Source organism: Penicillium chermesinum (genome assembly GCF_028974085.1).
Source record: "Penicillium chermesinum strain IBT 19713 chromosome Unknown utg000005l:1.0-4115287.0:1.0-4118363.0, whole genome shotgun sequence".
Lineage (NCBI taxonomy): Eukaryota > Fungi > Ascomycota > Eurotiomycetes > Eurotiales > Aspergillaceae > Penicillium > Penicillium chermesinum.
This window is the reverse complement of record NW_026695315.1, coordinates 1,317,742-1,343,053: the sequence shown is the minus strand read 5'-3', so window position 1 is coordinate 1,343,053 and position 25,312 is coordinate 1,317,742. Positions and strand designations below refer to the sequence as shown.

Here is a 25,312-nt window from a genome sequence, read left to right as displayed (position 1 = left end):
TTTCATTTTCGTCGACCCTGTGATCTTTGAAGTTCCTCCCCGCAGTCCTCCCCAGTTTGTCCCCGCAAATTGCAATCGGGATAATCGGGGTCTAAATGCGGGAGTTTCGAGTTGATAGTGGAGAAACTGGACAGTCCCACCAAACCACTGGCGGCATAAAAGACTTATACGAATGGAAGAAATTAGGAGTACGTAATAGAATAAATTAATTTAGAAGAAATGCACCTTGCATAAAGCTAAGGACAAAAAAATTCCCACGAGGCGAAAGCCCGCCAATATCTCACGAAGTTCGTACATTCAAGCCTCCCGAACACCACGTACGTCTGTTGGCGCATACGCACGCCCCCACACCCCCGATACATTGACCAAATCAGCTGCGAGCCACTCCTTCATCTTGCAATCCCTGGCTCCCCCGCCTTCTAAGCCTATCCGTGACTTCCCGCGTGGCGGTCTGGATTGGAGAGCCGACTGGGGGCGGAGCTTGGATCGCCTGTACATCTACCTCGCGCACTACTGCGCTGCACGACTATAGTTCTACTAGTATTTAGATGGGCGCGCACAGGTACTACTGAAGCAATAGGTCATGCCACTAGAAGCATCGAATTGTACGACGATTGGAGCGCGTAACCTTTTCCACAGCGCAAGGCGGCTCTCCACGGGTATTTCCACGGCGCGGGTTAGTGGAGGCGGGCTGCTCCAAAAAGGTATTTCCGCCGTGCCTGGTTCAGAATTTGAACCCACCCATAGACAAGACACGAGGACCCCCGTGGGATCTGGTTTTGCTCAAGGCCCTGGTCGGTCCAAGTAGCCACATGGAAGCCCATGACTTGGGGATTCTCCGCATTAATATGCGCCCTAACATCCTACTCGACCGTTCGAGCAGGAACTCGCCGGAGCCTCTTCATTTCTGGTTTTCGGTCTCCCTTTCCCCTCTCTGTCGATCCTCCCCCAAACCGCATCGAACCGGACTTTGTACCCAGGAGGCTGGAGGCTGGAGGCTGGAACCGTTGTTAGCCTAACGTCTAGAAGTGCCGATGTGCATGATCCTCGTAAGCCATGAGAATAGCGGGTGACTTGTAGACTTTGTGGATAACTACTAGCGATGATCTACTTGGCTTAGCCCGCGCTAGTGTCTGAAGACCAAATTGATCGGGGAGAGAGAGTGGAGCGCGTTGAAAAGACGATGCGACAGTAGAGTAGGGGGGTTTGCGACGTGGCGAAAAGAGGAATCGGAAGGGAGGGACAGGTGAAATTGGCCAAATCATGTCGAGCAAGGGAAGGTGCAAAGCACAATGAATATCGATAAGGGAAGGCGATCCTTAACGGGCGCTCCATTAGAGGGCGCATCCCACCTGGTCACAGCGACGGTGATCCCCACAAAGGTGACCTCAATCCACTATTGCCACATCCTGGTCTCTCTCTCTTTCCCTCCTCCATCTTTGATATTTCCATTCTCTTTTCTCTCCCTCCGGTTCCTTTTCTTACCTTTCCCCCCGGATCGCCTGGCCTGTGCCTAATCATACACGGACCCCGGAATTGCCCTGCACCTCCATACACCGATTTCGATTTGATCCCTGGCTCCTTATATTATTCCTGTGCTCCCCGTCCTTCACGCCCTCGCCCCCCCCCTCCCTTGAACCCTCCTCACTGCCCCGTGTGTCTGCTCGAGGGCTCTGAATGGGGTTGATCCGGCTATGAGTGCTACGATCGAATCCCACGCCGAACCCGCCGGCGGCAGTCCTGCGCCCAGTGCTACCGGCTCGACTGGCACCTCCGGCATCACAGTGCGCAATGGCCCTGGAGGCCAACCACTTAGCTTCAGAAGGTAAGTGAGCTGTTGATACCATTTAAATCTCCAAATGAGCTTTCCCCGGAGTATCTGGGTGCGCAAGTGTGGGGACGAGTAATCCAGAAGGGCTGGTTGCGCGGGGGTCGTCAGGATAGAGAAAGGCGAAGTAACGCGGCAGGAATTTTCACTTGCGCCCAGAATGGTAAAATTTGGATCCTTATAGATGGTTGCTGATGCATTTTATCTTATCTTAGACAACGTGCATCACGCGCGTGCGAGGTACGCTTTTATGTTCGATTCTAGCCCTGGCAGACGCGATCTGGCAGGGAGAGCCGAGGCTGCTGTGTGCCGCGGTCCCCTCCTTATCGCGATGCTCCGCGGTCGCCCCAGTATTGCCCACCCCCATTGCACCCCATCAACTAACATATGCTTTTGCTGGCCTGCAGACCTGTCATGCTCGAAAGGTACGTTGCATCTTGCTGTTTAAAAAAACCTATGAAATTTCATATCTCTTCGTCTTGTGACTGTGCTAACCTTGTACTGGTTCCAGGTTCGTTGCGACGCCGCCAGCCTAGGAGTCCCCTGCACCAACTGCGTGGCCTTCTCCATCGAATGCAAAATTCCCTCCCCGAAAAGAAAGAAGAACTCTTCGAAGTCCAAGGAAGATGCTCGCTATGGTGATAGCCCGCCGCCTCAATCCGCCTCCTCACTAGTCGACGCTGCCGTTGCCCAGTTCCGTCCAAACAATGTAGAGGATTCGGACCAAGGGACAGTCCCCCCGACAACCGGCTTCCATCGCCGGAATCTGATCCGAAGGATGATACGTTTGGATACCGACCGAACAAGATGTCTGCCGAAGGGATGCCCAGTACCTCCTTGTCCGAAGCCGATGCTGCTCAGCAAGCCTCCGTCGACAATGCTTACGCTCAGTTCATGAAGCCCAAGTTTGCTCGTGCACCCATCAAAGAAGCAGGCCGTGTCGCATATTTAGGAGAATCGTCAAATCTATCTCTGCTGGTCCAAGACCGCCATGGAACTAGCGACGTCGTGCATTACCCGCTGCCGCCGAATATCCGAGGATCGCGTGCGCGACTCACGGACTTGGATAACTTGGAGATCGAGATATTGCACCAACGCGGCGCATTCCTTTTGCCACCGAAGCCCCTGTGTGATGAGCTCGTCGAAGCTTACTTCAAATGGGTTGCCCCAGTGGTTCCGATTATCAACCGCAGTCGGTTCATGCGACACTACCGAGACCCAAAGAATCCGCCTTCGTTATTACTTCTACAGGCAATCCTGCTGGCTGGCTCCAGGGTGTGCACAAACCCCCCAGCTGATGGATGCGAATGGATCGACCACGCCTGCGGCCATGACATTCTATAAGCGTGCCAAGGCGCTGTACGATGCCAATTACGAAGACGACCGCGTTACTATTGTGCAGGCCTTGGTATTGCTGGGGTGGTACTGGGAAGGACCCGAGGATGTCACAAAGAACGTTTTCTACTGGACTCGTGTGGCGATGGTTGTTGCTCAGGGTTCAGGAATGCATCGTAGCGTGGAGGCGTCGCAGCTCAGCAAGCCTGATAAGAGACTTTGGAAGCGAATTTGGTGGACACTCTTCACCCGAGACCGCTCCGTTGCGGTGGCTTTGGGCCGACCGATTGGAATCAACACTGACGACTCTGACGTTGAGATGGTGACTGAGGACGATTTCATCGAAGATGAACTTGACATGGTCGCTGAATACCCGCCAGATCCTGTCCACACACAATTCTTTTTGCAGTATGTGAAGCTCTGTGAGATCATGGGTCTGGTCCTCTCGCAACAATATTCCGTGGCTTCGAAGTCTCGACGCATGAATGCGATGGATCTTACCCACTCCGATATGGCCTTGGCCGATTGGCTTCAAAACTGCCCCAAGGAGGTTTGCTGGCAACGATCTTGCCACCGTTTCTGGGCTGCTCTTCTTCACTCAAACTACTAGTAAGTTGTCGTCATTTGGGTCCAAGACGGTCAATAGTTAACTCGCTTGTAGTACTACGCTCTGTCTCCTGCATAGAGCCCATATGCCTCCTGCTTCCTCAGCCCCCAACACTTACCGAGTAGAAGAGATGGCCTATCCTTCGCGTACCATTGCCTTCCAAGCAGCAGGAATGATGACTTCGATCGTCGAGAATCTTCAAGCCCACAATGAGCTCCGATACACTCCTGCGTTCATGTACGTCCAACATCCAATCCCATTCAAATAAGTGCTGACCATTTCATCTACAGTGTCTACAGCTTGTTCTCAGCTCTGATCATGCACGTGTACCAGATGCGTTCTTCGGTTCCCTCAATTGTTGCGACCTGCCAAGAACGTATCAACGTGTGTATGGCAGCCTTGAAGGATGTCTCTAAGGTGTGGCTCGTAGCGAAGATGGTTCACACCTTGTTTGAGTCCATCTTGGGTAACAAGGTCCTCGAAGAGCGTCTCCAAAAAGCAGCTGGTCGGAGACATCAACGCCGGCCACAAGACGGCGCTGCGGCTGCTTCCCACAAGAGATCGTCGGACCCTCTTAAGCGAAAGTTCGATGACATGGAACTTGGTCTGCCAAATAGCGGACCTACCCCCCCCTGTTTCATACGAACGATCACGGCCACAGACACCCGCTGTTACTCCATCTCGCGAATTAAATCAACCGCAACCTGGTCAGACATCGCCCATGCAGCCTCGCGGACCGCACGACCCTCTCGGCGGTCCTGCAAACTCGCGTGGTAATACTCGGCCAACGACCCCTTTCAACGCCCAGTTCTCCCTCCCCGCTACACCCCCGACTTCTTCCTTGTCACACGTAATTCCCCCAACCTGTCCCCTTCCCTCTGGGAGAACTTCCAGCCTGATCAGCTCTTCCCCGACGGCACCGCTATCTTCCCCGAGCTGGCCTCCCCACCCCCGGCTGGCATGGACCCGCAAATGCAGATGCCGACGGGACTTCCCGCCCAGGGCATGTCTCAACGACATATGATGGGCAACCCGGCGCAACCTGCACCTGGACGTAGTATGTCAGTGTCGCAAAGCAGCCCACCAGTCATCCCCGGAATTCCACCTGCTATGGGAATGCGGCCTGGCCAGCAGCAGATGTTTGGAATGGACGGCCAGCCATGGCCGGTGCAAGGCATGGATGGTACTATGAGCGGGGCAGCGCTGGACGCTACTAGCCAGGATAATGACACCTGGAGCAGCAGTTCGCGCAGCGGACCGACCGCCCCAACCACTTTGAACGTGGAAGACTGGTATGTTACTTCCCTTATGTGGTGGTTCCCCGATATTCTAACCCTGGACTGTAGGTTCCAATTCTTTGGTATTAATGGTGGCTTCGCCGATCTAGCAGCGTAGGCCGTCTGTCTGGTTCATGTTATTATTTTAATGTATGCGGTGTATAAGTTTTTTTTGTGCCCTTGCTGGCAACTTAAAATGGAAATGCTGGAGGGGGTTGGGGGTGTTTGGGTTTTCCAAGGCGTTTTGCAGGCATGGACTTTGATTAGCCTGCTGGTTGATTTAGTTTGGCCGCCTTACTGGAATATATAATCTATATTGCTGATGACTCCTTTTGCAAAACACTGCATAGTTTAACCTAATCAGGCCTAGTGGATGACGAAATCGCAAGATCCGCCCGGCTGGCCAATCAGAGCTCCCCGACAGCGGAGTCATCGGAGTCACTGATCTGGGGTCGGTGGGAGTACTCGCTTTTTTAATTCCAATCTATCCCGTCCTCTCGAGTAACTTTCTCTCCATTGTGTTTCGTCTCATTTTCCTCGTCTGATCTCCTGTCTTGCATCCCCTCAATTCGTTGCTCCCCTATCTGCCTATCCCTCCGTATAACCCCTCACCCACATATCTGCCCCGCCTCTACCGCCAAGCGATGTCGGCACCATCAGGAGCCTCCGCCGCGTCGGGACCGTCAAGCTCGATTAAGAAGCCATTTCCTCATGTCGACCTGGAGGGCAATGACTTGCCCCCTTCACCAGCTCCCTCAAGCCCCCACGCCGGCCGTCGATACAATATTGCCACCGAACTAGTCTTCACCGAGGGCAATGACCAATACAATGCCAGCAGTGTGCCGATCTACCAGGTATGAAAATTCCCTGCTGGACACCGCCAATCATGGCTTCAAAGTGAATTGTACTCAACCTAACCATGACCTATAGAGCGCTACTTTCAAGCAATCTTCTGGCGCCGGTGGTGGAGAATATGACTACACTCGCTCCGGGAACCCAACTCGCACCCACCTGGAACGGCACCTGGCAAAGATTATGTCCGCCCAACGGGCCCTCGTCGTATCCTCCGGCATGGCCGCCCTGGACGTGATCACTCGACTCCTGCGACCCGGTGACGAGGTCGTCACCGGTGACGACCTGTACGGCGGCACCCATCGCCTGCTGAAGTACCTGTCAACCAACGGCGGCATCATTGTACACCACGTTGACACCACCGACCACGAGAAGGTCAAATCCGTGTTAACCCCTAAAACCGCCATGGTCCTCCTGGAAACCCCCCACCAACCCCCCTCATCAAGATCGCCGACATCCCGCGCATCGCCGCCTCGGCCCACGAAGCCAACCCCTCCTGCATAGTTTCTGTCGACAACACCATGATGTCTCCTCTTCTCCTCAACCCGCTCGACCTGGGCGCCGACATCGTCTACGAGAGCGGGACGAAATACCTCTCTGGCCACCACGACCTGATGGCCGGTGTGATCGCCGTCAACAACCTCGAGCTCGGTGAGCGCCTGTTCTTCCCAATCAACGCCTCCGGCTGCGGCCTGTCTCCCTTCGACTCATGGCTGCTCATGCGTGGCGTGAAGACGCTGAAGGTGCGCATGGACCAGCAGCAGAGCAACGCCCAGCGCATTGCCGAGTTCCTGGAGAACCACGGCTTTAAGGTGCGGTACCCTGGCCTGCGCTCGCACCCACAGTACGAGCTGCATCACTCCATGGCGCGGGGATCGGGAGCCGTGCTCTCGTTCGAGACGGGAGATGTTAACGTCAGCGAGCGGATTGTGGAGAGCGCGAAGATCTGGGCTATCAGCGTTAGTTTCGGATGTGTCAACTCCTTGATTAGTATGCCGTGCCGGATGAGCCATGCGAGTATCGACGCGAAGACCCGAGCGGAGCGGGAGTTCCCAGAGGATCTGATCCGGCTGTGTGTTGGTATTGAGGATGTGGAGGATCTGATTGATGATTTGCAACGGGCGGTAAGTTCTACAACTCCTTTCTCGGCCTCGATAAGGACCCCTTGCGCTGACCTTTTTGCTCTACAGCTCGTGCAGTCCGGTGCTGTGAATGTTACTCTGGACGATTTCCAGGCGGTCAATGCTGCGTAGATATATATTTTTTCCCTCTTTCTAATTTTCTGTGAATGACCAGGCGTTTTGGGGGAATTTCAAAATACGGTTATCACACAATCTGGCAGTGAATCCACGTTATCGTAGAAAGTAGATCCGGCATCGGGACCGGTGCCGACTCGCGCCCGGCCTTTTATCGTCCGCAACGATCGGTTCCAGCCCCGATTGCTAAGTGCTTTATCGTTTGGAGAGCTTTCTGCTCTTCTCCAGCTTTTGGTCCCCAGATTCTGCTTTCTGCTTTTCCTGTTCTCCCATCTCTTGTCCAATGCGCAAGTGATCGACCCATCCCCGATCTCCCGCATGAGTATGACTCGCGATGCTGTCGCGGATGCTTCGTTCGCCGTATCATCGGTTCCGGAGCGTCCTGCTCCACGGCCTGGAGCTGCCCCTACACCAAAGACACAACCGCTAAACCCAAAGGCAGCTTCAGGTTGGAATACCAATGACTTGGGACTGCGAGTAGGCGCGGACGTGGTCAGCGCCATGTCTGCCGGCGCGCTGACATGTCCATTGATTACTATCATTGACCGGTGAGCTATAACGCGCTGGACCTCCCATGGATAATAGGAATTCATCCGTCCAAGCATGAAACTCGGATCAAAGCAACCACGCTGTATGCTAATTTCGTGTCAATGCAGTGCCATCATGGAAAAAGCCTCCAAAGGCATTCCAATCGCGCCAAATGTCAAGGACTGCCTCAAGTCGATGGTAGCTCGTCCAGGGGCATTTTTCTTCGGCACTCCCTTTCTCCTCATCTACACTCTCTACACCTCGACCTACCTCACCGCCAATGTCATCGATACCGCGTCCTCCACAATCCGCAACCTCTCCTACTCCGCGGTCACCGCCGGCCCGGCCAAATTCATTGCCACCACGGCTGTGAACATGGGCATCTGCGTGTATAAAGATGCGCGCTTTGCGAAGATCTTCGGCGCAAAGCCTCCCCCAACAACCCCCTCTCCGGCCGCAAGCCCATACGCCAAAACTACCCTCCACCCGCCAACACCCCCGGCGCCGAAGATCCCCGTGCTCTCCTATTCCCTCTTCTGTCTCCGCGACAGCGTCACCATCTTCGCCTCTTTCAACGTCCCCGCTCTGATCGCCCCGTCCGTCCCCGACTTCGTCGCCGGATCACCGGGAAACAAGGCGGCGATCGCGCAATTCGCAAGCCCCGCCCTCATGCAATTCGTGAGCACGCCGATGCATCTTCTCGGTCTGGACTTGTATAACCGTCAGCCTCCGGGCGGACTACACTGGACGGACCGGGCCGCTCGGATCCGCCGAGATCTGATCTCTAGCTCGTTCGCGCGGATGGCCAAGATCGTGCCGGCGTACGGGGTGGGGGTGTTGCCAATGTGCGGATGAGGGCAATGTTGATGGAAAAGATTGGGGGAAGGGCTTCGGGCTGATTGATGATGTGATGAGATTCGCTTTATACTCTCCGCTCTAGACTTGTTATTGTCTGTTTTCGTATTTCTTGGGGATTCGGAGTTGATCATGATGGGTGCCTGGCCTGGGTATACATTGCATGGCCGTGGCGTTCTTTGAATCTTCATATGTTACCCTTGTTTCTGAGGGTTTCGGTCTTAATGGATCTATAGACTGTTTAATATGCTTATATGCTTGATTCGCCACGTTGAGATGGCTTACTGTCAATATGCGTCAAGATTCACCTAACTCTTTCTTTCCAGCCAGATAACTCTCAAATAGAGGCCTCTGTATGCCAACAGATCCGATGCTATATTTACAATAATCTTGATTTCACCGTGAGTCTCACTAAAACAGGTCTCAGCCATCTACAGTCTGGCGTCCAGTGCGGATGGAATTGCCCCTTTGGCCGAGGACATCACGAGCGCCGGCTGAGTAGGATGCCCCATAATGGCTGGCCTGACCTGGGAACCCGAAAGATGGCGTATGTGGATGACAGGTCGAAAATGGATTTTCGGAAATAACCCGGACACTTGGCCTAATTTTAGCTGCTGTACACCGTACATACCCCAAGTATATTGGGCGACCTAGAAGTTATGCTATATAGCCCAACTCCCTGACAGATTTCGCTGGGAGTGAACATCTGGTTCAAGTTCTGTAGCTTTCTCGGTATCCTTCGCAGGATATGGATTTATATCAATTGATGTCATCTTTAGCGCAGGACCATTCATAGCTATTGTTAACCTACATTCATAACGGCAAGGCTTTATTGCTAAACTTCGGCTCTCGTCTCCACCCTTTCCTCAGACTTTTCAGCTGGAGTTTCATTCTGTACTCGTAGACGCCTTGGGGACATGATCAAGATCCTCCTAAACAAGAATACACGGGAATTACGGCAACGGGAGGTGAGACATGCGGGCATTTATAGAAAGATCTTTCGCTTTAAGGCTTCAGACGCGTATCCACCTCCCCATTTGACTGACTTGGATCTCACGCTCCGACTTTACACTGGGGGCCTTGCCTGGCTGACTGGGTGACGTCTTTCCAGCCAAACAGTGCCTCATTTCTGCGACTTCGTATTCTATACTAGTACTTGCTATCTAAAAATCTATAAAACCGGGTCTATCACACTAGCTAAGCTCTGGTCCCAGTCCACACATTCCAGACATTTAGCATCTACCTTCTCAAATGCAGTACCTCGTCGCCCTTGCCGCCCTCGCCGGCGCCGCCGTTGCCCAGAGCGTCGGAATCTCCGCTCCTCCTTCCAACGCCAAAGTGAGCGCTGGCTCGGACATAACCGTCAAGGTCTCCAAGCCTGTTAGTCAACCTCGCTCAAGATCCAGTGGTTCTATACTGATATACAATACAGAACAGCCTCTCCTCTTCCGAGGAAATCGGTATCGCTATCGCCATCGGCAACATCGACAAGGACCCCAGTGAAGTTTTCGGCGACGTCCTCTACCACGGCCCTTACGACCCCGTGTACCACGAGTCAACACAGGCCCCGTACCAGAACTTCACTATTACTATTCCAAGTAGTCAGGCAAAGGGGGCTGCTCGCATCAATGTTGCCCATGCTGCCCTCATCGGAGTAAGTATTCTTTCCCTCCTGGTATCGCTTATGCATCGCTGACGGTGCGGACGTAGGCTGGCCCTGAGCCATGGCTTGAGACTGTCACTTCGAACATTACTATTGTCTAGACGTATTCGAAGCTTTGCGAAAGGGGATTCTATCTGATAAGAACCATGCACGGTTTTAGTGATCTGCTATCAGTGCTGATCTGTGCCCCGTGGGGTTCAAGTTGGAGGATGACCTTCTTGGTCTTACATAGCAGGAGCCGCAATAACTAATTGGATCAATGATGGTTAAATGATACTTCTTGGACAGTCCATACGAAATGCTATCCTCTGGTAAAACAATGTATTTTCGAATAGTACACACATGTCAACAAGTAAGGAAGTAAGCTCGAGCTCACAATAAGTCCATTTAGATCCTTGGAGTGGAAGGCTAAGCTACCCATCATTACCCCTTATTTAGCGATATATTGGTGAAAGTACCTCTCATATATCCCAGCAATATCGAGTCCTAGCATCCGAAGCAACTTGATCTCGGAAAGCAGTTCGGCAATGTCCTTGCCAAATATCCTGCCGAAAACCCGATGGCTGCTGTGTCTGACTGTTGCTGTTTGGGAAAGGCATAGGCTATGGAAGACCGGAGAAAGGACATATATGGACGAATGAAGAGCCAGCCTGGAGTATGCTGAGTACAACGCCGTGGTACGGACTACGGAAGTAGGCTGGGTATCCGGGAGCAAAGGTGGCATGGAGGGTGGTGTTTCTGCGCTACTTATGCTCGGAAACTGTTTCGTTTCTATTCCTTGTGATGGAAGACTCTATTCTGGTGGAGTGTTTTGCTTCTCACGGAAAGGTCGGCCGCAGTGCATGAACTTAGGTGGTCTGGTATTTTCTGGTTCTAATATCGGGACACACGTCGTTTGCGTAAGTTGAGGCTTCTAGACTTTCTTCTTTTGATAAACCCCGGGTTCTATGAAATGATTGAAGGAACTCAGGAAGGTCGTATCATCTTTCCTGTATGCTAAGTTTTCATACGATGATGACCAGAGTGGCGTGTTGACACTATTGACTCAGGTTTCCAAGGTTATGCTTCCGAGATCCTTCGAGGCCCGATGTTCACACTATATGATACCATAACGGTACACCACTATTTGATTTCTAGAAGACCCTTTTGACAATCTGGGCACAGTACTAGGAAATGGGATGATCCCCGCGGGCTCTCTCCAATACAAACTAAGGATCCTTGCGGTATGTGCTTACTCGTCTAAAGTGCTTACTAGTCCAAAGTCGGGCTGCGCAGGCGGGCTGGATCATGTCTTGTTGATGCGGCCGTCCATGGTTATGAATTACCCCAGCTGTTCAAGTCGGTCTTTCAATGGAGGGCTCGAGTTCATTTTAAAGGGCTCTTCACAAGCTATCAACTTTCAAAATAAGGATTCAGTAGGATCCACAGTACCTAGATGTCCCAGAATAGTCATTTCTCTCAAGTTATTAGACAAAGGGACCCTGCGCAGTCGAAGGAGTGAAACCTTCCATACGCTGTTTCTTGTTCATTATTGGACATAGCAATGTTTCATCAGTCTGATTGTTCTAACCCTGGAGACCAAGGGCCAGTTTAAAGCCCGTGTTTAGAATAAGGCTCTACAATCAGCATCAGGGACATATTCAATTCCGGATGTCTTTGTTGAGGCATGCTTTGTGTCGCTTATTCATATGGTGCTGCGGAAGCGCAGCACACTAGACTACTTAAACTTCATATTGTCACCATTGAATTCGCACCACAGACAAACAAGATCAAAGCCTGCCTCGAAGCTTAAGAGTCTCAACCTCCGACAGTAAAGACATTGCCACTGGCATGAGATCTTTCCAGCTGCACATGATACCTCGAACCTTCTAGAGCCGATAACAAGAGACAGCTGATACATTCACCATGATCGCCAGCTCATCAATCGGCGAACGCCTTGGACAGGTCGTCCACATCATCGACCTCCTCCTCTTGTTAGTTTCGGTCGGCGTCCTTTTGATGGAAGTCTTTGTCGGCGCGCTATTCATTACTATGTTCTTTATATGCGGTGCACTCCTTGTCGGAGGCGTCGCATTCCTTCGAAGTGGAGGGAGCACTGGCATGGAAGAGTTGAAAGTTCTCTTCATGAACAAATGGCTCATTGGGGCATACATTGTTATCGGCGGGCTTTGGTTCTCATACTGTGTCCTCACTTACAAATTTAAGAACTCTGGCTTGTTCCCGCCTAATATGGAATGTCGCCTGAACGGGAATGTCTTCTGATGGCTCGGATATACTATTTGCTCTCAAGAGCCCAGAGGAACATTGGCTTGGCATGCAGTAAGTGCCTGGATGAATTGCCTGAAGGCGTTTTGGAGAGGACTCTCTCTTGCTACCTGCGAGACAGAGACCGGACCGGCAGCGGAGGATACCAAAAGACAGAAGAGAAAAGGAAGATAATATGGAGAAGTTAGGAGTCATAGTAAAGTTGGCTGTTCAGGCACTAACAAGCCAGTCTACTAAGTAGCACTTGGGATTGACCGCAACCTTGAAAGTCAGGTCAATCTTAGCAAGTACAGTAGTATTCGTCAGTTTATTAGGGCCGGCCCTGACAAGATTTCTACGAGAATCAATATTGCATTAGATTCAATGATCCTTGCGTTGTACCATGCATGCTCAGCGTTTCTACTAGGAGCTGAAATGCAGTGAGGGTAGAACCCTTGTCCGTTAGAGCAACAGAGCAGCGAGACAGTAGATATGATCAAAATTTGAGTATGCCTGAAACGGGGCTGTGTCGTTCATTTCATGAATAGTCCGCCCCCAGAAACATCTCAAGCCCACACTAGAGTCATTGTCAATCCATATCCATAGCATTCATATCTAAGATAATCATGAGAACATCAAGTCCATCAGATCTGGATTACTTCTTGTACTTTTCGGTTACGATCCACTACCAACCGCAGTTGCCTTCCCTGCCAGTCTGCCGTGGCTGAGGACACCTGAGCTGTCGGTTTGAAAGCTCCATTCCGAAGTGTCTCCGTGAAAAGCTCATACGATGGGTAATCTGCATGATGGAGTCAGCTAAGTTCAAGTCGAATGACCTTCATAGACGCGTACGTACATCCATCCACAAAGTGATTGACCTGTTCTTCTGTCATGCCAGTGCCTTTGGTTGCCTTCAGAGTACGCTCCTGTTCTTGCCGCCATTCGTAGACGAAGCGTAGATCTTGGGCGTCACTGGGAACTATTGTAAGCAAATTTGACTAACAGCAACTATAGGTCAAGGTATATTGCTTACATGTGAACCAGTGCATCAAGTTTACTGTTATCCAGTCAGTCAGGAAGGGGCATATTGGGACACTAGGAGCTTACTCAGTCAACGAGTCGTATCGCTTCAATGCATCATTGACAGCTTGGACATCCTCGAATTTAACATGGCCCAGTCGACCTTGATAATTGCCCGCTTCTTTTTGCCGCACTGCAGCCTCCCATAGAGAACGAAGGGTCTGATCGTCCCGGGGCCGGAAACCGACACACCAACCCTCGAAGATTACAACCTTGACTTTAGGTTGCCCTTCCTTGTTCACCACTGGCCATCGGAATTCGGGCACCCGATCTCCCTGGCCGGCAAATGCCGATTTGTCATACTGCGGAATCGCCGTCGGCTGCTCAGCCGCTAGCGAAGCGAAAACTTTCTCCGCCAGCGCTAAGTCATGCGTCGAAGGTTGCCCCCGGTGCTGCAGTAGAGGGTTTGTCGGGTTGGCTTGTGCGAGCGCGACTTGATCGGCATGGGTCAGGTAGAGATCGTCAAGTGACAAGGTCGCTACATCGAGCGAATAAGGTTCCGAACGAAGAGTTTCATACAGGGTCGACACCTACAAGAATTGACAGCATCAGCCCATCAAGCTCGGGGAACGATCAGTTATCATAATGCGCGATTGGGGGACAGCCGAGCATGTTTTATTCCGAGGTTACGGGTCTGGGCCGACTTACCAGGACGGTCTTGCCGGCTCCCTGCACGCCATTGAGCCCCAAGAAGAATGGTGGGGTACCGTCCGAGTTGCCGTGCCGCTCCTTATGGATGCGCAGGCGCTCGAGGAGGAATGGGATACAGTACTGTGATTTGTCGTCTATAATCGCCATGGGGGATAAACTGGTGCCTCTAGGGAAGGGCTCTCTTATTTATTCGGTGTTCCGCTGAGCGGCAGAAATCTGGGGGTTTCATAATCCGGGGAATCGCCCGACATTCTCGGGCGAAAGGTGGAGAGCCTATCAGGACCAGGCTCCTTCGAGGGTTCATACAGGAAGCCTATTCTATCTGCTCGATTCAAATCGACTAGAATGGTAATATACTGCGTACTTAAAAAAGGCACCTCCGGATTATTGATTATTATACCCCGTACTCCGTACACCGTTACACAATACGTGCAGTGTGATGACGTCGGCTGTCACATGCCTGAGTCAGCACGGTACTCGGTACCACAGCTGGGATACGGCGACTCGAGGATAATGGCAAGCAGGGGACCTGAGATCGTGGTCCGGTTAGAAGCGGTACACAATAGCTAAGGTATCTGTTCCTGGGGTTCTCATTTGCAGCAATCGAAAATCAAGGGTTTGCTTGTGAGAGAGCTGCAGCCGGCATGTGAAATCATTTGCATCTGCCACGATTTGCTTCCCGTACCAAAATTACGCCCCCCATTTGTTACCGTCGAACGTGCCGAGGTCCCTCCAGCTCTACCGAGCTGGGGAATTTGGTCTTTAAACCTCCCCTCCCTCCTCCTTTTTTCCCTCCAACTTCTAGTCCCTTGAACCAAATAGTCTGGACTGGTTGGACTTTGCACATCATGTCCGAATTACGCTTTGATAATCAGACTGTCGTTGTCACCGGCGCCGGCGGTGGCTTGGGGAAGGCATATGCTCTCTTCTTTGCCTCAAGGGGCGCCAACATCGTGGTCAACGACCTCGGTGGCTCTCACTCCGGCGAGGGCAAGTCCTCCAAGGTACGTAACCATTCTGTCAATTAAATGCGACCCTTCTAACCTCTCGCAGGCTGCTGATGTCGTGGTTGACGAGATTCGCGCTGCCGGCGGCAAGGCGGTCGCGAACTACGACAGCGTCGAGAATGGCGAGGCTATCATTGATACTGCCATCAAGAACTTCGGCCGTGTTGATATCCTCTTGAACAACGCCGGTATTCTGCGCGATGTCAGCTTTAAGAACATGAAGGACGAGGACTGGGACCTGATCAACCGGGTGCACACTTACGGAGCTTACAAGGTATGCAACTATTTTTCAAAGCCCAAGAGAGGGAAACCCGACTAATAATATGTATTGATAGACTGCTCGTGCCGCCTGGCCTCATTTCCGCAAGCAAAAGTTCGGTCGTATCATCAACACCTCTTCGGCTGCTGGTCTCTTCGGTAACTTCGGCCAGGCCAACTACTCCGCTGCCAAGTTGGGCCAGGTTGGTTTCACGGAGACCTTGGCTAAGGAGGGTGCTAAGTACAACATCATCGCCAATGCCATTGCTCCCATTGCTGCCAGTCGTATGACTGCCACTATCATGCCCCCAGATGTGCTCGAGAACCTCAAGCCCGAGTGGGTTGTGCCTGTTGTCGCAGCGCTCGTCCACTCGTCCAACACCACCGAGACCGGTGGTATCTATGAAGTCGGCGCTGGTGCTGTGGCCAAGCTCCGCTGGGAGCGTGCTAAGGGTGCTCTCTTGAAGACCGATGACACCTTAACCCCTGGTGCTATTGCTGCGAAGTGGGCCGACGTCAACGACTTCTCCAAGCCTGAATACCCCACTGGACCTGCTGACTTTATGGGCCTCTTGGAAGAGGGTATTAAGCTTCCTAGCGCTCCTAAGGCCCAGGAGCCTGACTTCAAGGGTAAGGTTGCTCTTGTCACTGGTGGTGGTAACGGTCTTGGCCGTCAGTACTGTTTACTGTATGCGAAGTATGGCGCTAAGGTCGTGGTCAACGATCTGGTTGACCCAGAGCCCGTGGTCGCTGAGATCAAGAAGGCTGGTGGTGAGGCCGTTGGTAACAAGGCCTCGTGCGAGGATGGTGACGCTGTCATCAAGTCTGCCATTGATGCTTTCGGCCGCATTGATATCCTGGTCAACAACGCTGGTATCCTTCGTGACAAGGCCTTTACCAACATGGATGACAGCCTGTGGAACCCTGTCATCAATGTCCACCTCCGCGGAACCTACAAGGTCACCAAGGCCGCTTGGCCCTACTTCCTCAAGCAGAAGTACGGTCGTATCGTGAACACTGCGAGCACCAGTGGTATCTACGGTAACTTCGGCCAGGCCAACTACGCTGCTGCTAAGCTTGGAATCCTGGGTCTCTCTCGTGCTCTTGCTGTTGAGGGTGCCAAGTACAACATCAAGGTCAACACCATTGCCCCTAACGCTGGCACCAACATGACCCGCACCATCATGCCCGAGGAGATGGTCCAGGCCTTCAAGCCTGACTACGTTGCTCCTCTTGTCGTCCTCCTCACCTCCGACCTCGCTCCCGAGCCCTCAACCAAGGGTCTCTACGAGTGTGGTAGTGGCTGGTTCGGCCGCACCCGCTGGCAACGATCCGGTGGCCACGGCTTCCCTGTGGATGTCCCATTGACCCCCGAGGAAGTGGTCGCGAAGTGGAAGCAAATCACCAACTTCGACGATGGCCGCGCCGACCACCCTGAAGACTTCCAGGATGGCTCTTCCCGTGTCATGGCTAACATGGACAACCGTTCTGGTGCCGCCAAGGGTGGTGAGAACGAGTACATCAAGGCCATTGAGAAGGCCAAGTCTGTGACTACTGAGGGCACTGAATTCAACTACGTTGACCGCGACGTGATCCTCTACAACCTGAGTTTGGGTGCTAAGCGCACTGACTTGCCTTTGGTTTACGAGAACGACGACAACTTCCAGCCTCTGCCTTCCTTCGGTGTGGTCCCCTACTTCAACACTGCTACTCCTTGGAGCTTGGATGAGCTTGTCAAGGACTTCTCCCCCATGATGCTGCTCCACGGCGAGCAATACCTGGAAGTCCGCAAGTACCCCATCCCCACCGCTGCCAACACCTTGACCTACCCCAAGCTTGTCGACGTGGTCGACAAGGGCAACGCCGCGCTTGTTATCATCGGGTACACCACCAAGGATGCTAAGACCGGCGAGGACCTGTTCTACAATGAGTCTACCGTCTTCATCCGCGGTAGCGGTGGCTTCGGTGGCTCTCCTAAGCCCACTGCTGCTCGTCCCAAGGGCGCTGTGGCCGCATACAAGGCTCCTAAGCGCCAGCCCGACGCTGTCGTTGAGGAGAAGACCTCCGAGGACCAGGCTGCCCTGTACCGTCTGAACGGCGACCGTAACCCTCTGCACATCGACCCTGAATTCAGCAAGGTCGGTGGGTTCAAGACCCCCATCTTGCACGGCCTCTGCTCGCTCGGTATCTCAGCCAAGCACGTCTTCGGCAAGTACGGTGCCTTCAAGAACCTGAAGGTCCGCTTCGCTGGCGTCGTTCTGCCTGGTCAGACTCTGCGCACTGAGCTCTGGAAGGAGGGTAACACTGTCCTCTTCCAGACCACCGTTGTCGAGACTGGCAAGCCCGCTATTTCGGGTGCTGGTGCCGAGCTCCTGGAGGGTGCTAAGGCTAAGCTGTAAAATATGGGAGTTCTTCTTGATACGATATACCAAGGCATGCTTACTAGGGACACCTTCCCATCAGACTGACTTCTTTGTTTGTATGTAAATACTTTTTTTTTTCTTAGTTTGGTTGGAACCCCTGGCAAATGAATGATATGCATTTCCAAAGATAGCCCGGTAAATTTTCGAATCCTCCAGTAGAATGTTCGTCACCTGCATTGGCATCTCAGCAAATGGCTACGATCCTGCCAAAGAAAATCCCTGTGGTCGCACCGCCCCCATGCAACTCATGTAGCTCGAGCCTCCAGTGCCGCATTTCCGCCCGGGGATTTCCGAGTGAAAAAAAAAATCCAGCAAGTCCCGGCTTTATCTTATCGTCGCCGTGCCTTTCATCGTGTCACTTCACAAAGTTCTTTAAAAGGAAACACACCCTCACCTCCACTCCGACCCACTCCATCTCGTCCATCCACCAGTCGTCTCACACACAATGGATCACTCACGCGACCCCTGCCCCTGGGTAGCCCTCAGCGACTTTGGCGGCGCCTTCTGTATGGGCGCCATCGGTGGCTCCGTCTGGCACGGCATCAAGGGATTCCGCAACAGTCCCTACGGCGAGCGCCGGGTAGGCGCCCTTACAGCCATCAAGGCACGCGCACCCGTGCTGGGCGGGAATTTCGGTGTGTGGGGAGGCTTGTTCTCGACGTTCGACTGTGCGATCAAGGGCATCCGCAAGAAGGAGGACCCGTACAATGCTATCATTGCCGGTTTCTTTACTGGTGGTGCGCTAGCTGTCCGTGGCGGCGTTAAGGCTGCTCGGAACTCTGCGATTATGTGTGCTGTTTTCTTGGGTGTGATCGAGGGCGTGGGCATTGGGTTCCAGCGTCTTATGGCTGATAATACCAAGCTTGAGGTATGTCGAGTCTGGGGCCTCTTCTGGGAAGAGGGTATGAGGATGGGATATGTGACCGTTTGTCTGACTTGACGTTTCAATAGCTTCCTCCAGTGCCTCAAACAGAGGGCGCGGCTCTTGCTTAAACCTACCTCCCTGCTCCTTTCTCACCCCCGATCTTTCACTGTCGGTCTCGACACCGACTTCTCGTCTCTCCGACGGTATACCCATATTCAATCTCTTCTAAAAAAAAGGGGTGTTCGGCTGGGTTATCATTCTTGAACGACATTGCATAGAGGTTCTGTTTTCCTCGCTTGAGTTGGCCCGTGTGGCCTGTATTCTGGCACATTGCATCGTGTGGAGCGTTGGGCCATTTGTATGGTTGGATCCATGGCTGCATTGTTGTTTTATATGGTCGGTTGGCTGAAAAGCATTTCTGTGCTTGATACATACGCGATGGATGGGATCATGTTGACTCCCTGTATATTAATGTATATAATGAAGAATTAGACATTTCTTTACTGTACCCGGCGGCGTTATTGCATCTGCAGGCCCTCGTATGGGTTGGGGCCACTTGAAGGGCCATAGAATGATCAGTGTTTTTGATGCAATAAGTTCTGGCAGCTAGAAAGCGTGGCAAGTCTATAATGTCCATCTTATAGTTGGCACGTGACTCTAATTTTGATTGATTTCCTAGACCTTCGCTCCAACATTGCAAGAGTCTAAGTCTTGAATTCCCGGCGAATCTTTATTAAACCTGAACGGGGTTTATTCCGGAAATGGGCCTTGGAACACCAGCGAAGGCAGGTAGAAATGGACCTTGCGCCTACTCCGGCCATGCGCATATAGATTCGGAGGCTTGAACATAATCCCTGGTTTCTTCTTAACTCCTATACCATCTACTGGTAGTACAAGGGATCCCTGTTACTGGTAACTTATGAGGTTTCGGTATTAACAGGAAAATGATGGTATGTCTGGCTCAGAACTATTGGTCTTCATAATATCCGAGTCTCTGGTGTTGCGCCTCCTGCAGCCCTGACTGCAGCCCTGACTGCAGCCCTGGTATGTAGTGGTCGGCGTAAGGGCTTTGCTCCGCAATGTAACTAACATGCAAGCACAAAAAGGTGTGTGACGGAATCGCGCGGAAAATCGACAATGTGCGCATCCAAGACATGGTTGGAATCTGACCTGAACCTCTGGAACTCTCGGCGCATGGATCCTGCGGTCTCCTTGAGTCTCGATTCAGGCAGCCGCCAAATCTTATGTAACTCACCTGCACCAAACACCTGGACATTCCTTGCAACTCGATCGCAACAAAGAAAGCATCTGAAAGAGAGAGGCACCGAAATGTAGCTTCATGCCATTTTCCAACATGGTGCTCTCGCTGTCAGTCCCCGGCTTCTCTAAATCCTCCACGTCTCCTCCTCGCCCCGCGGACGCCAACACACCAGCATCTCGTGATCGCGGCGCATCCTCCAGCTCCTCAAGCGGCCGAAATGCCTGGAGACCTACTCTTTGGGCCGGAAACTCAAGCCCGGTCCCCTCGTCCTCTTCAAACACCCAATCTGCCACGCTGAGTGAAGCCCTCCGCAATAACCCCTTCGGCAGTAGCTCCTCCCGCACCCGCTCGCAAGTCCCCGATAATGAGGCGGAGGAGAGGAGGCATGAGCAAGAAGAACTGAATGCTGCACTGGAGACGCTTGTTCGTGTATTCCCTGACATTCGTATTGAAGTGTTCCGCGAGCTCCTGCTCCGTTTCGATGGCGAGAGTAGGTTACAAGTATGCGTGGAGCAACTGCTGCGCCATAAGGAGAAATGGGTTTCTGGACGCTGGAGCATCCCACAAGCCGACGATGAGAAGGATGATCAGAATACTCACAGCTCCAGCACCGATAAGCACGATCCTGCCGCTGCAGATTGTCTGGTGCCTCTCGACGAGCGGTTTCGCTCGGTTGAATATAAGGCTGCGGTACGAGCGGCCCTACAGAAAGAATTCAGTGCCCTGAATAAAAGCACCCTCGAGGCTGTTCTTGCAGAAGCCAACTTCAGTTACCTTCGAGCCAGGCCGACCCTACGAGACCTTTCGCGTCAAAGCTGGCGTGCTACGTTCAACAGCTATCTACCTTTCAAGCGAAAGAAGGATCGAGAAGAACATCCGCTCCTGGTATGGCAACGCCGTGCCGATGGGGAGCTGATTCCCCGCGTTAAGGGCACTGGGTGCGGTGAACTGGATGAGGAATTACATGCAATGATCGTGGCTCCGCTGCTGCAGCGTAGACGCCAGGAGCAGGAAACTGGTGATTTCCAGGTAGCTTCGGATCTGAACGAGAAAGAAGCTGAGGCAGTGAACGCTTTGTTCGAGTGCGAGTGCTGCTTTGCCGATGTTACTTTTGAGCAGATTGCCACTTGCTCTGCGAATGTCCACATCATTTGCTACAACTGCATCCAGCGCACGATTGAGGAAGCATTGTTCGGCCAGGGCTGGGGGAAATCGGTTGATCTGGAGCACTCGACGCTGAAATGCCTCGCTCCGCTGTCTATTGGTGCGTGTGATGGACGCCTTCATCCCCAGATCGTGCGCCAAGCCATTCTTCTTGGAAAGGCTGGGTCGGAGACCTACAGCAAATTCGAAGACAGGCTAGCCTCTGAGGTGCTGCTGAAGTCACAGTTGAAGCTTGTACGTTGCCCCTTCTGCTCATACGCCGAAGCGGACCCGGTCTATCATCCTTCGGATCGGGGCATTGGCTGGCGTATTCGCACAGATGCCGGCGTACTCCCGACCCTTACAACGATCACACTCCTACTCGACCTTGTACCCTTATTGATCATCCCCTTCTTCGTTCTCTTGATTTTTGACCCTCTGTTCCTCACATCCCTCTTCCGAAACGCCATCCAAAACCTGTGTCTCAAGACTCGGCCGAAGCGGTTTACATGCGCCAACCCGACCTGTAAACGAACCAGCTGTTTAACATGCCAAAAGGCATGGCGCGACCCACATGTCTGCCACGAGCCATTGCTGCTTGACTTGCGCGCAACAATCGAAGCTGCTCGTACAGCTGCCGTGAAACGCACCTGTCCACGCTGCAGCCTCTCGTTCGTCAAGTCTTCTGGCTGCAATAAACTGACCTGCATTTGCGGTTACTCCATGTGCTATCTATGCCGCAAAGCGCTCGGTCCTCCCATCGATCCCAATAGAGTCCGCCGCGGTAACCGACGGCCTCGACAGCAAGGGCCGGAACTCTTTGACGGGGCAGTCGATGAGGAGAACAACGAGGACGCGCTAGACGAAGACGAGCCCGAGGAAATGGAGGGCTACAAGCACTTCTGCGAGCATTTCCGAATAAACCCCGGCTCTCGCTGCACGGAATGTACCAAATGCGACCTTTACCAAGCCGAAGACGAGGAACTTGTTGCCCGGCGTGCGGGCGAAAAGGCTGAGCGCGAGTGGCTTATCCGACAGGGCAATTCGAGCTCTCAAGCGCCTTCGTCTGTACTTGCTCTCCGTAATGTGAATCAGGATCTGTCAATGGGAAATGAGGGCCATAATAATTCCACTCGCCGCGCACCTCAGTCCCTATGGGATGTCCAACTGGTTCCTGGTAAGCCCTGGGATTACTGGCTCTATGATGTGTGGACAGAAGGACGGTGGAGACTGGAAGGACAAAATCTGGTAAACTGGATCGTGGAACAAGTGGTTGTCATCGAGGATATCTGAGCCTGTTCTGCATTTCTTGCTCTTCCCGTTTTCTGCCCTCGTTATTATGAGATGTTGCTTTTGATCTGCAAATCAGGACGAGCCATTCAAGCTGAATGGGTTCGTTTCGCACGGGCATAGTGGGTGCCACGACTTCACGACTGATATGACATTTTCTTGATGAACCGGGTCTTTCGTTTTACTCTTCTTTAATACATGAATTTGATCTTCTTTTTGACTCCACATCTGTTATCAAACCTTATCCCAGTAGATAAGTCATCCCCATCTATTCTACAAAACCGTCAATGATTCCACTACCTATGCAAGAACGTAAGCGGGCTATTCTCATGACGTTGTCCGCTTTTCCTCGTCGAGGGCCCCTTCTACTCGCTTTTTCCCTTCCTCCTTGAGCTTATCATCATCGGCTCTCTTCAGTCCAAGTTGCGGCATGAGAGCAAATGCCAGGAAGAAAGCGAACGCTGCTAGGGAGGCGCCGATAATAAAGATCAGTCGGAAGCCTCTCTGGTATGCAGGTATCAAAACGCTCCGAATATGCGCGGCTTCCTCGGTACTTTGCTTTTTCAAGAATGTCTGAGGGCTCGACAGGAGAGATTTCGAGTCAGACGCATCGAGATCAAGCGACGAAATCGACGATGCCAGGAGATTGTTACTGGAGTCAAATATTAGTGATGGCCTTGCGTAGCTCGTCCTGGCGTATTCCCTTACATGATTGTTCCACTAATCGCCAGCCCGAGGGTTCCGCCGAGATTTCGAACAAAGCTTTCTGGATGTTAGAATTCCGAAAGGGGTGGTAATCTCAGACCCAAGTCAAGGATCTCACTTACTTCCGAAAGGCCGTGACGACCGCCATATCTCGACGCTCGACACCGGCCTGAACTGCGATGAGAGCACTACAAATGTCAGCCCAATCATACATACAAGATTGTGATCACTCACGGCTGCAAAGTGTTTCCCACTCCCACGCCAGTCAAGAGGCCATATCCGATCTGCTTCCCTAATCCTGAGTGTGGGCCCAGCGTTGAGAAGAGGCCAAGTCCCACAGCCCAAATGACCCAGCCGAGCAAGATGCACTCCCTATACCGGCCGATGCGGTGGACAACGAGACCTGAAAGTGTGCTGCTAAGAGCTGCAAATCAGAATATTAGCATAGCATCAATGCACCAGGGGTCCAGAGCTCATACTTTGCATCAACGTCACCGGTAGCAGCATCGCTCCAGCCTTCACGGTCGAGTAGTTGAACACCAGCTGATAAAAAGTTGGTATATAGTAAACCTGCACCAGGAAGTTCCACCCATTGATAAACATCGTTAAACTCGCCCCGATCACCATCCGCGACTTGAAAATATGCATCGGCACAAGCGGGACAGACGCGCCCTTCCACTGCCACATGACAAAGACAACGGAGACCACAAACCCAATCACCAGAGTCACAATGACATGAGTTGAGTCCCATCGATACTCACCGCCACCCCAATTCAGTCCCAGCAGCAAGACAGCCGTTCCACCCAGCGCAAGCAATGCTCCGACGAAGTCCACGGCCTTCAACTTCAGCTTCCAATCGCCTTTGACCTTGCGAAGCGGCATAAAGAAATACACGCAGAGCGTCGTAAAGACCGTCAGCGGTAAATTCAGCCGAAAGATCCACCTCCAGGAATCGTGGGAGATAGAGGCTAGGGCACCGCCGATGACAGGCCCAATGCCGTTGGATATAGCGACTACCGCACCCAGAATGCCTTGGTATTTCCCTCTTTCTCGGAGGGGGACGACGTCGCTCACGATCGTCTGGGCGATGGTCATTAGTCCGCCGCCTCCGACGCCGGTGAGGGCTCGGAAGACGATGAGCTGAGTGACTGTTTGCGCGAGGGAGGCGCCGAGGGAGCCGATGAAGAAGATGGCTAAGCCGACAAAGAGGACGTGTTTTCGGGACCAGATGTCAGATAGTTTGCCGTATAGAAGTTGAAAACATGTTGATGTTCTGTTTTGTTTTTTTTAAGACGTATAAGCATTCTGTCGAGAGGGATATGAGTTACAACAGCTGAATCACGTACACGAAGTAGCCTCCTGAGATCCAGGAGGCTTGGTCGCTTCCGCCGAGGGCATTGGCGATAATGTACAGACTCGCTGCTAGCGTTGTCTGGTCCATCAATGCCAGGAGATCGACCGTCGAGCATGCTAAAAAGATCTGAAAATGGTGGTTAGAGCTCGGAATCAAGCTTCTATAGGAAGCTGGCTTCTGGTCTTCCGCAACTCACAATGATGATTGTCCTCTTGGGCACATAGTTTGTCTGCTCGTTGAACGTGATCTTGGTCTCATTCTTCTCTGGGGCTGCGCCCTCGGAGCTATCGGAGCTCTCGTTTCCTGGTCTATCCTCAACGACCCCGGCCATGCTGTCTTGTAATCGCAATAGCTTGCAACGAAGAAATCAAGTCAATCGCGGCATTCAGGGGCCACTCTGCTGAGCCCCGGGGATAAATTTTTCAGGAATCCCCGGGATTCTGGAACCAAGGACGTGGAGAAAAGAAGAACAGCTTAGTGACACATCTGGACTCTCGGAGCCATCCGATCGCGAGCTCTAAGTTGAGCACATTTTCTCAGCGTCTGTGCATAGAACGAGCAGATTTGTCCTGAAACGGCAGCGATCGGCTCTATTTTGCATGCGGAATCTTGACAGCCAAGGGCGATCTGCACGGCTAAAACTTAGCGCGAAGTAAACATGCTCAAACGCCCTCAGGGTACCCGTATTGCTCCTTTGGGGGCTTTATTAGGCAATTTGTTGGCTCCATGAGTAAGAGAATTGATTATTGGAGGCCTTTCAGTCTACCTTGGTGTCAAACCTGCACGAAATGACCCGCCCCGTGGCATGGAAGGATGCGAGAGGACCTTGT

The 25,312-nt window shown here is 52.5% G+C and overlaps 12 protein-coding genes across 12 annotated transcripts; 10 read left to right on the top strand and 2 right to left on the bottom strand.

Moving 5' to 3' along the window:
• Nucleotides 1–1,694: 1,694 nt before the first annotated feature.
• On the top strand, nt 1,695–5,165 carry farA (CeGAL family transcription factor; the record flags this gene model as incomplete). Its single annotated transcript, XM_058475965.1, has 10 exons — nt 1,695–1,825; nt 2,044–2,068; nt 2,236–2,253; nt 2,340–2,466; nt 2,523–3,024; nt 3,080–3,772; nt 3,825–4,007; nt 4,061–4,374; nt 4,579–5,062; nt 5,117–5,165. 10 exons carry the CDS (start codon nt 1,695–1,697, stop codon nt 5,163–5,165), a joined length of 2,526 nt encoding a protein of 841 aa, XP_058328855.1.
• A 526-nt stretch (nt 5,166–5,691) lies between these two features.
• On the top strand, nt 5,692–6,403 carry N7468_006668 (uncharacterized protein; the record flags this gene model as incomplete). Its single annotated transcript, XM_058475964.1, has 2 exons — nt 5,692–5,901; nt 5,978–6,403. 2 exons carry the CDS (start codon nt 5,692–5,694, stop codon nt 6,401–6,403), a joined length of 636 nt encoding a protein of 211 aa, XP_058328854.1.
• Nucleotides 6,404–6,420: 17 nt separating this feature from the next.
• On the top strand, nt 6,421–7,152 carry N7468_006667 (cystathionine beta-lyase MetG; the record flags this gene model as incomplete). The annotated part of the gene is made up of 1 exon (XM_058475963.1): nt 6,421–7,152. One exon carries the CDS (start codon nt 6,421–6,423, stop codon nt 7,150–7,152), a length of 732 nt encoding a protein of 243 aa, XP_058328853.1.
• A 321-nt stretch (nt 7,153–7,473) lies between these two features.
• On the top strand, nt 7,474–7,707 carry N7468_006666 (uncharacterized protein; the record flags this gene model as incomplete). Its single annotated transcript, XM_058475962.1, has 1 exon — nt 7,474–7,707. One exon carries the CDS (start codon nt 7,474–7,476, stop codon nt 7,705–7,707), a length of 234 nt encoding a protein of 77 aa, XP_058328852.1.
• A 111-nt stretch (nt 7,708–7,818) lies between these two features.
• On the top strand, nt 7,819–8,538 carry N7468_006665 (uncharacterized protein; the record flags this gene model as incomplete). The annotated part of the gene is made up of 1 exon (XM_058475961.1): nt 7,819–8,538. The coding sequence occupies one exon, from the start codon at nt 7,819–7,821 to the stop codon at nt 8,536–8,538; it is 720 nt and encodes a 239-aa protein (XP_058328851.1).
• A 1,251-nt stretch (nt 8,539–9,789) lies between these two features.
• Nucleotides 9,790–10,302, top strand: N7468_006664 (uncharacterized protein; the record flags this gene model as incomplete). The annotated part of the gene is made up of 3 exons (XM_058475960.1): nt 9,790–9,918; nt 9,971–10,192; nt 10,249–10,302. The coding sequence occupies 3 exons, from the start codon at nt 9,790–9,792 to the stop codon at nt 10,300–10,302; spliced, it is 405 nt and encodes a 134-aa protein (XP_058328850.1).
• A 1,804-nt stretch (nt 10,303–12,106) lies between these two features.
• On the top strand, nt 12,107–12,463 carry N7468_006663 (uncharacterized protein; the record flags this gene model as incomplete). Its single annotated transcript, XM_058475959.1, has 1 exon — nt 12,107–12,463. One exon carries the CDS (start codon nt 12,107–12,109, stop codon nt 12,461–12,463), a length of 357 nt encoding a protein of 118 aa, XP_058328849.1.
• A 626-nt stretch (nt 12,464–13,089) lies between these two features.
• On the bottom strand, nt 13,090–14,323 carry N7468_006662 (TDA10 family protein; the record flags this gene model as incomplete). Its single annotated transcript, XM_058475958.1, has 5 exons — nt 13,090–13,244; nt 13,302–13,417; nt 13,479–13,502; nt 13,553–14,055; nt 14,174–14,323. 5 exons carry the CDS (start codon nt 14,321–14,323, stop codon nt 13,090–13,092), a joined length of 948 nt encoding a protein of 315 aa, XP_058328848.1.
• A 701-nt stretch (nt 14,324–15,024) lies between these two features.
• Nucleotides 15,025–17,840, top strand: mfp (putative peroxisomal multifunctional beta-oxidation protein (MFP); the record flags this gene model as incomplete). The annotated part of the gene is made up of 3 exons (XM_058475957.1): nt 15,025–15,180; nt 15,230–15,457; nt 15,519–17,840. The coding sequence occupies 3 exons, from the start codon at nt 15,025–15,027 to the stop codon at nt 17,838–17,840; spliced, it is 2,706 nt and encodes a 901-aa protein (XP_058328847.1).
• Nucleotides 17,841–18,309: 469 nt separating this feature from the next.
• On the top strand, nt 18,310–18,857 carry N7468_006660 (uncharacterized protein; the record flags this gene model as incomplete). Its single annotated transcript, XM_058475956.1, has 2 exons — nt 18,310–18,732; nt 18,816–18,857. 2 exons carry the CDS (start codon nt 18,310–18,312, stop codon nt 18,855–18,857), a joined length of 465 nt encoding a protein of 154 aa, XP_058328846.1.
• A 1,226-nt stretch (nt 18,858–20,083) lies between these two features.
• N7468_006659 (E3 ubiquitin-protein ligase) lies at nt 20,084–22,426 on the top strand (the record flags this gene model as incomplete). Its single annotated transcript, XM_058475955.1, has 1 exon — nt 20,084–22,426. The coding sequence occupies one exon, from the start codon at nt 20,084–20,086 to the stop codon at nt 22,424–22,426; it is 2,343 nt and encodes a 780-aa protein (XP_058328845.1).
• A 324-nt stretch (nt 22,427–22,750) lies between these two features.
• N7468_006658 (MDR family MFS transporter) lies at nt 22,751–24,813 on the bottom strand (the record flags this gene model as incomplete). Its single annotated transcript, XM_058475954.1, has 7 exons — nt 22,751–23,075; nt 23,132–23,185; nt 23,251–23,316; nt 23,363–23,552; nt 23,608–24,401; nt 24,475–24,608; nt 24,679–24,813. 7 exons carry the CDS (start codon nt 24,811–24,813, stop codon nt 22,751–22,753), a joined length of 1,698 nt encoding a protein of 565 aa, XP_058328844.1.
• Between the last annotated feature and the right edge of the window lie 499 nt (nt 24,814–25,312).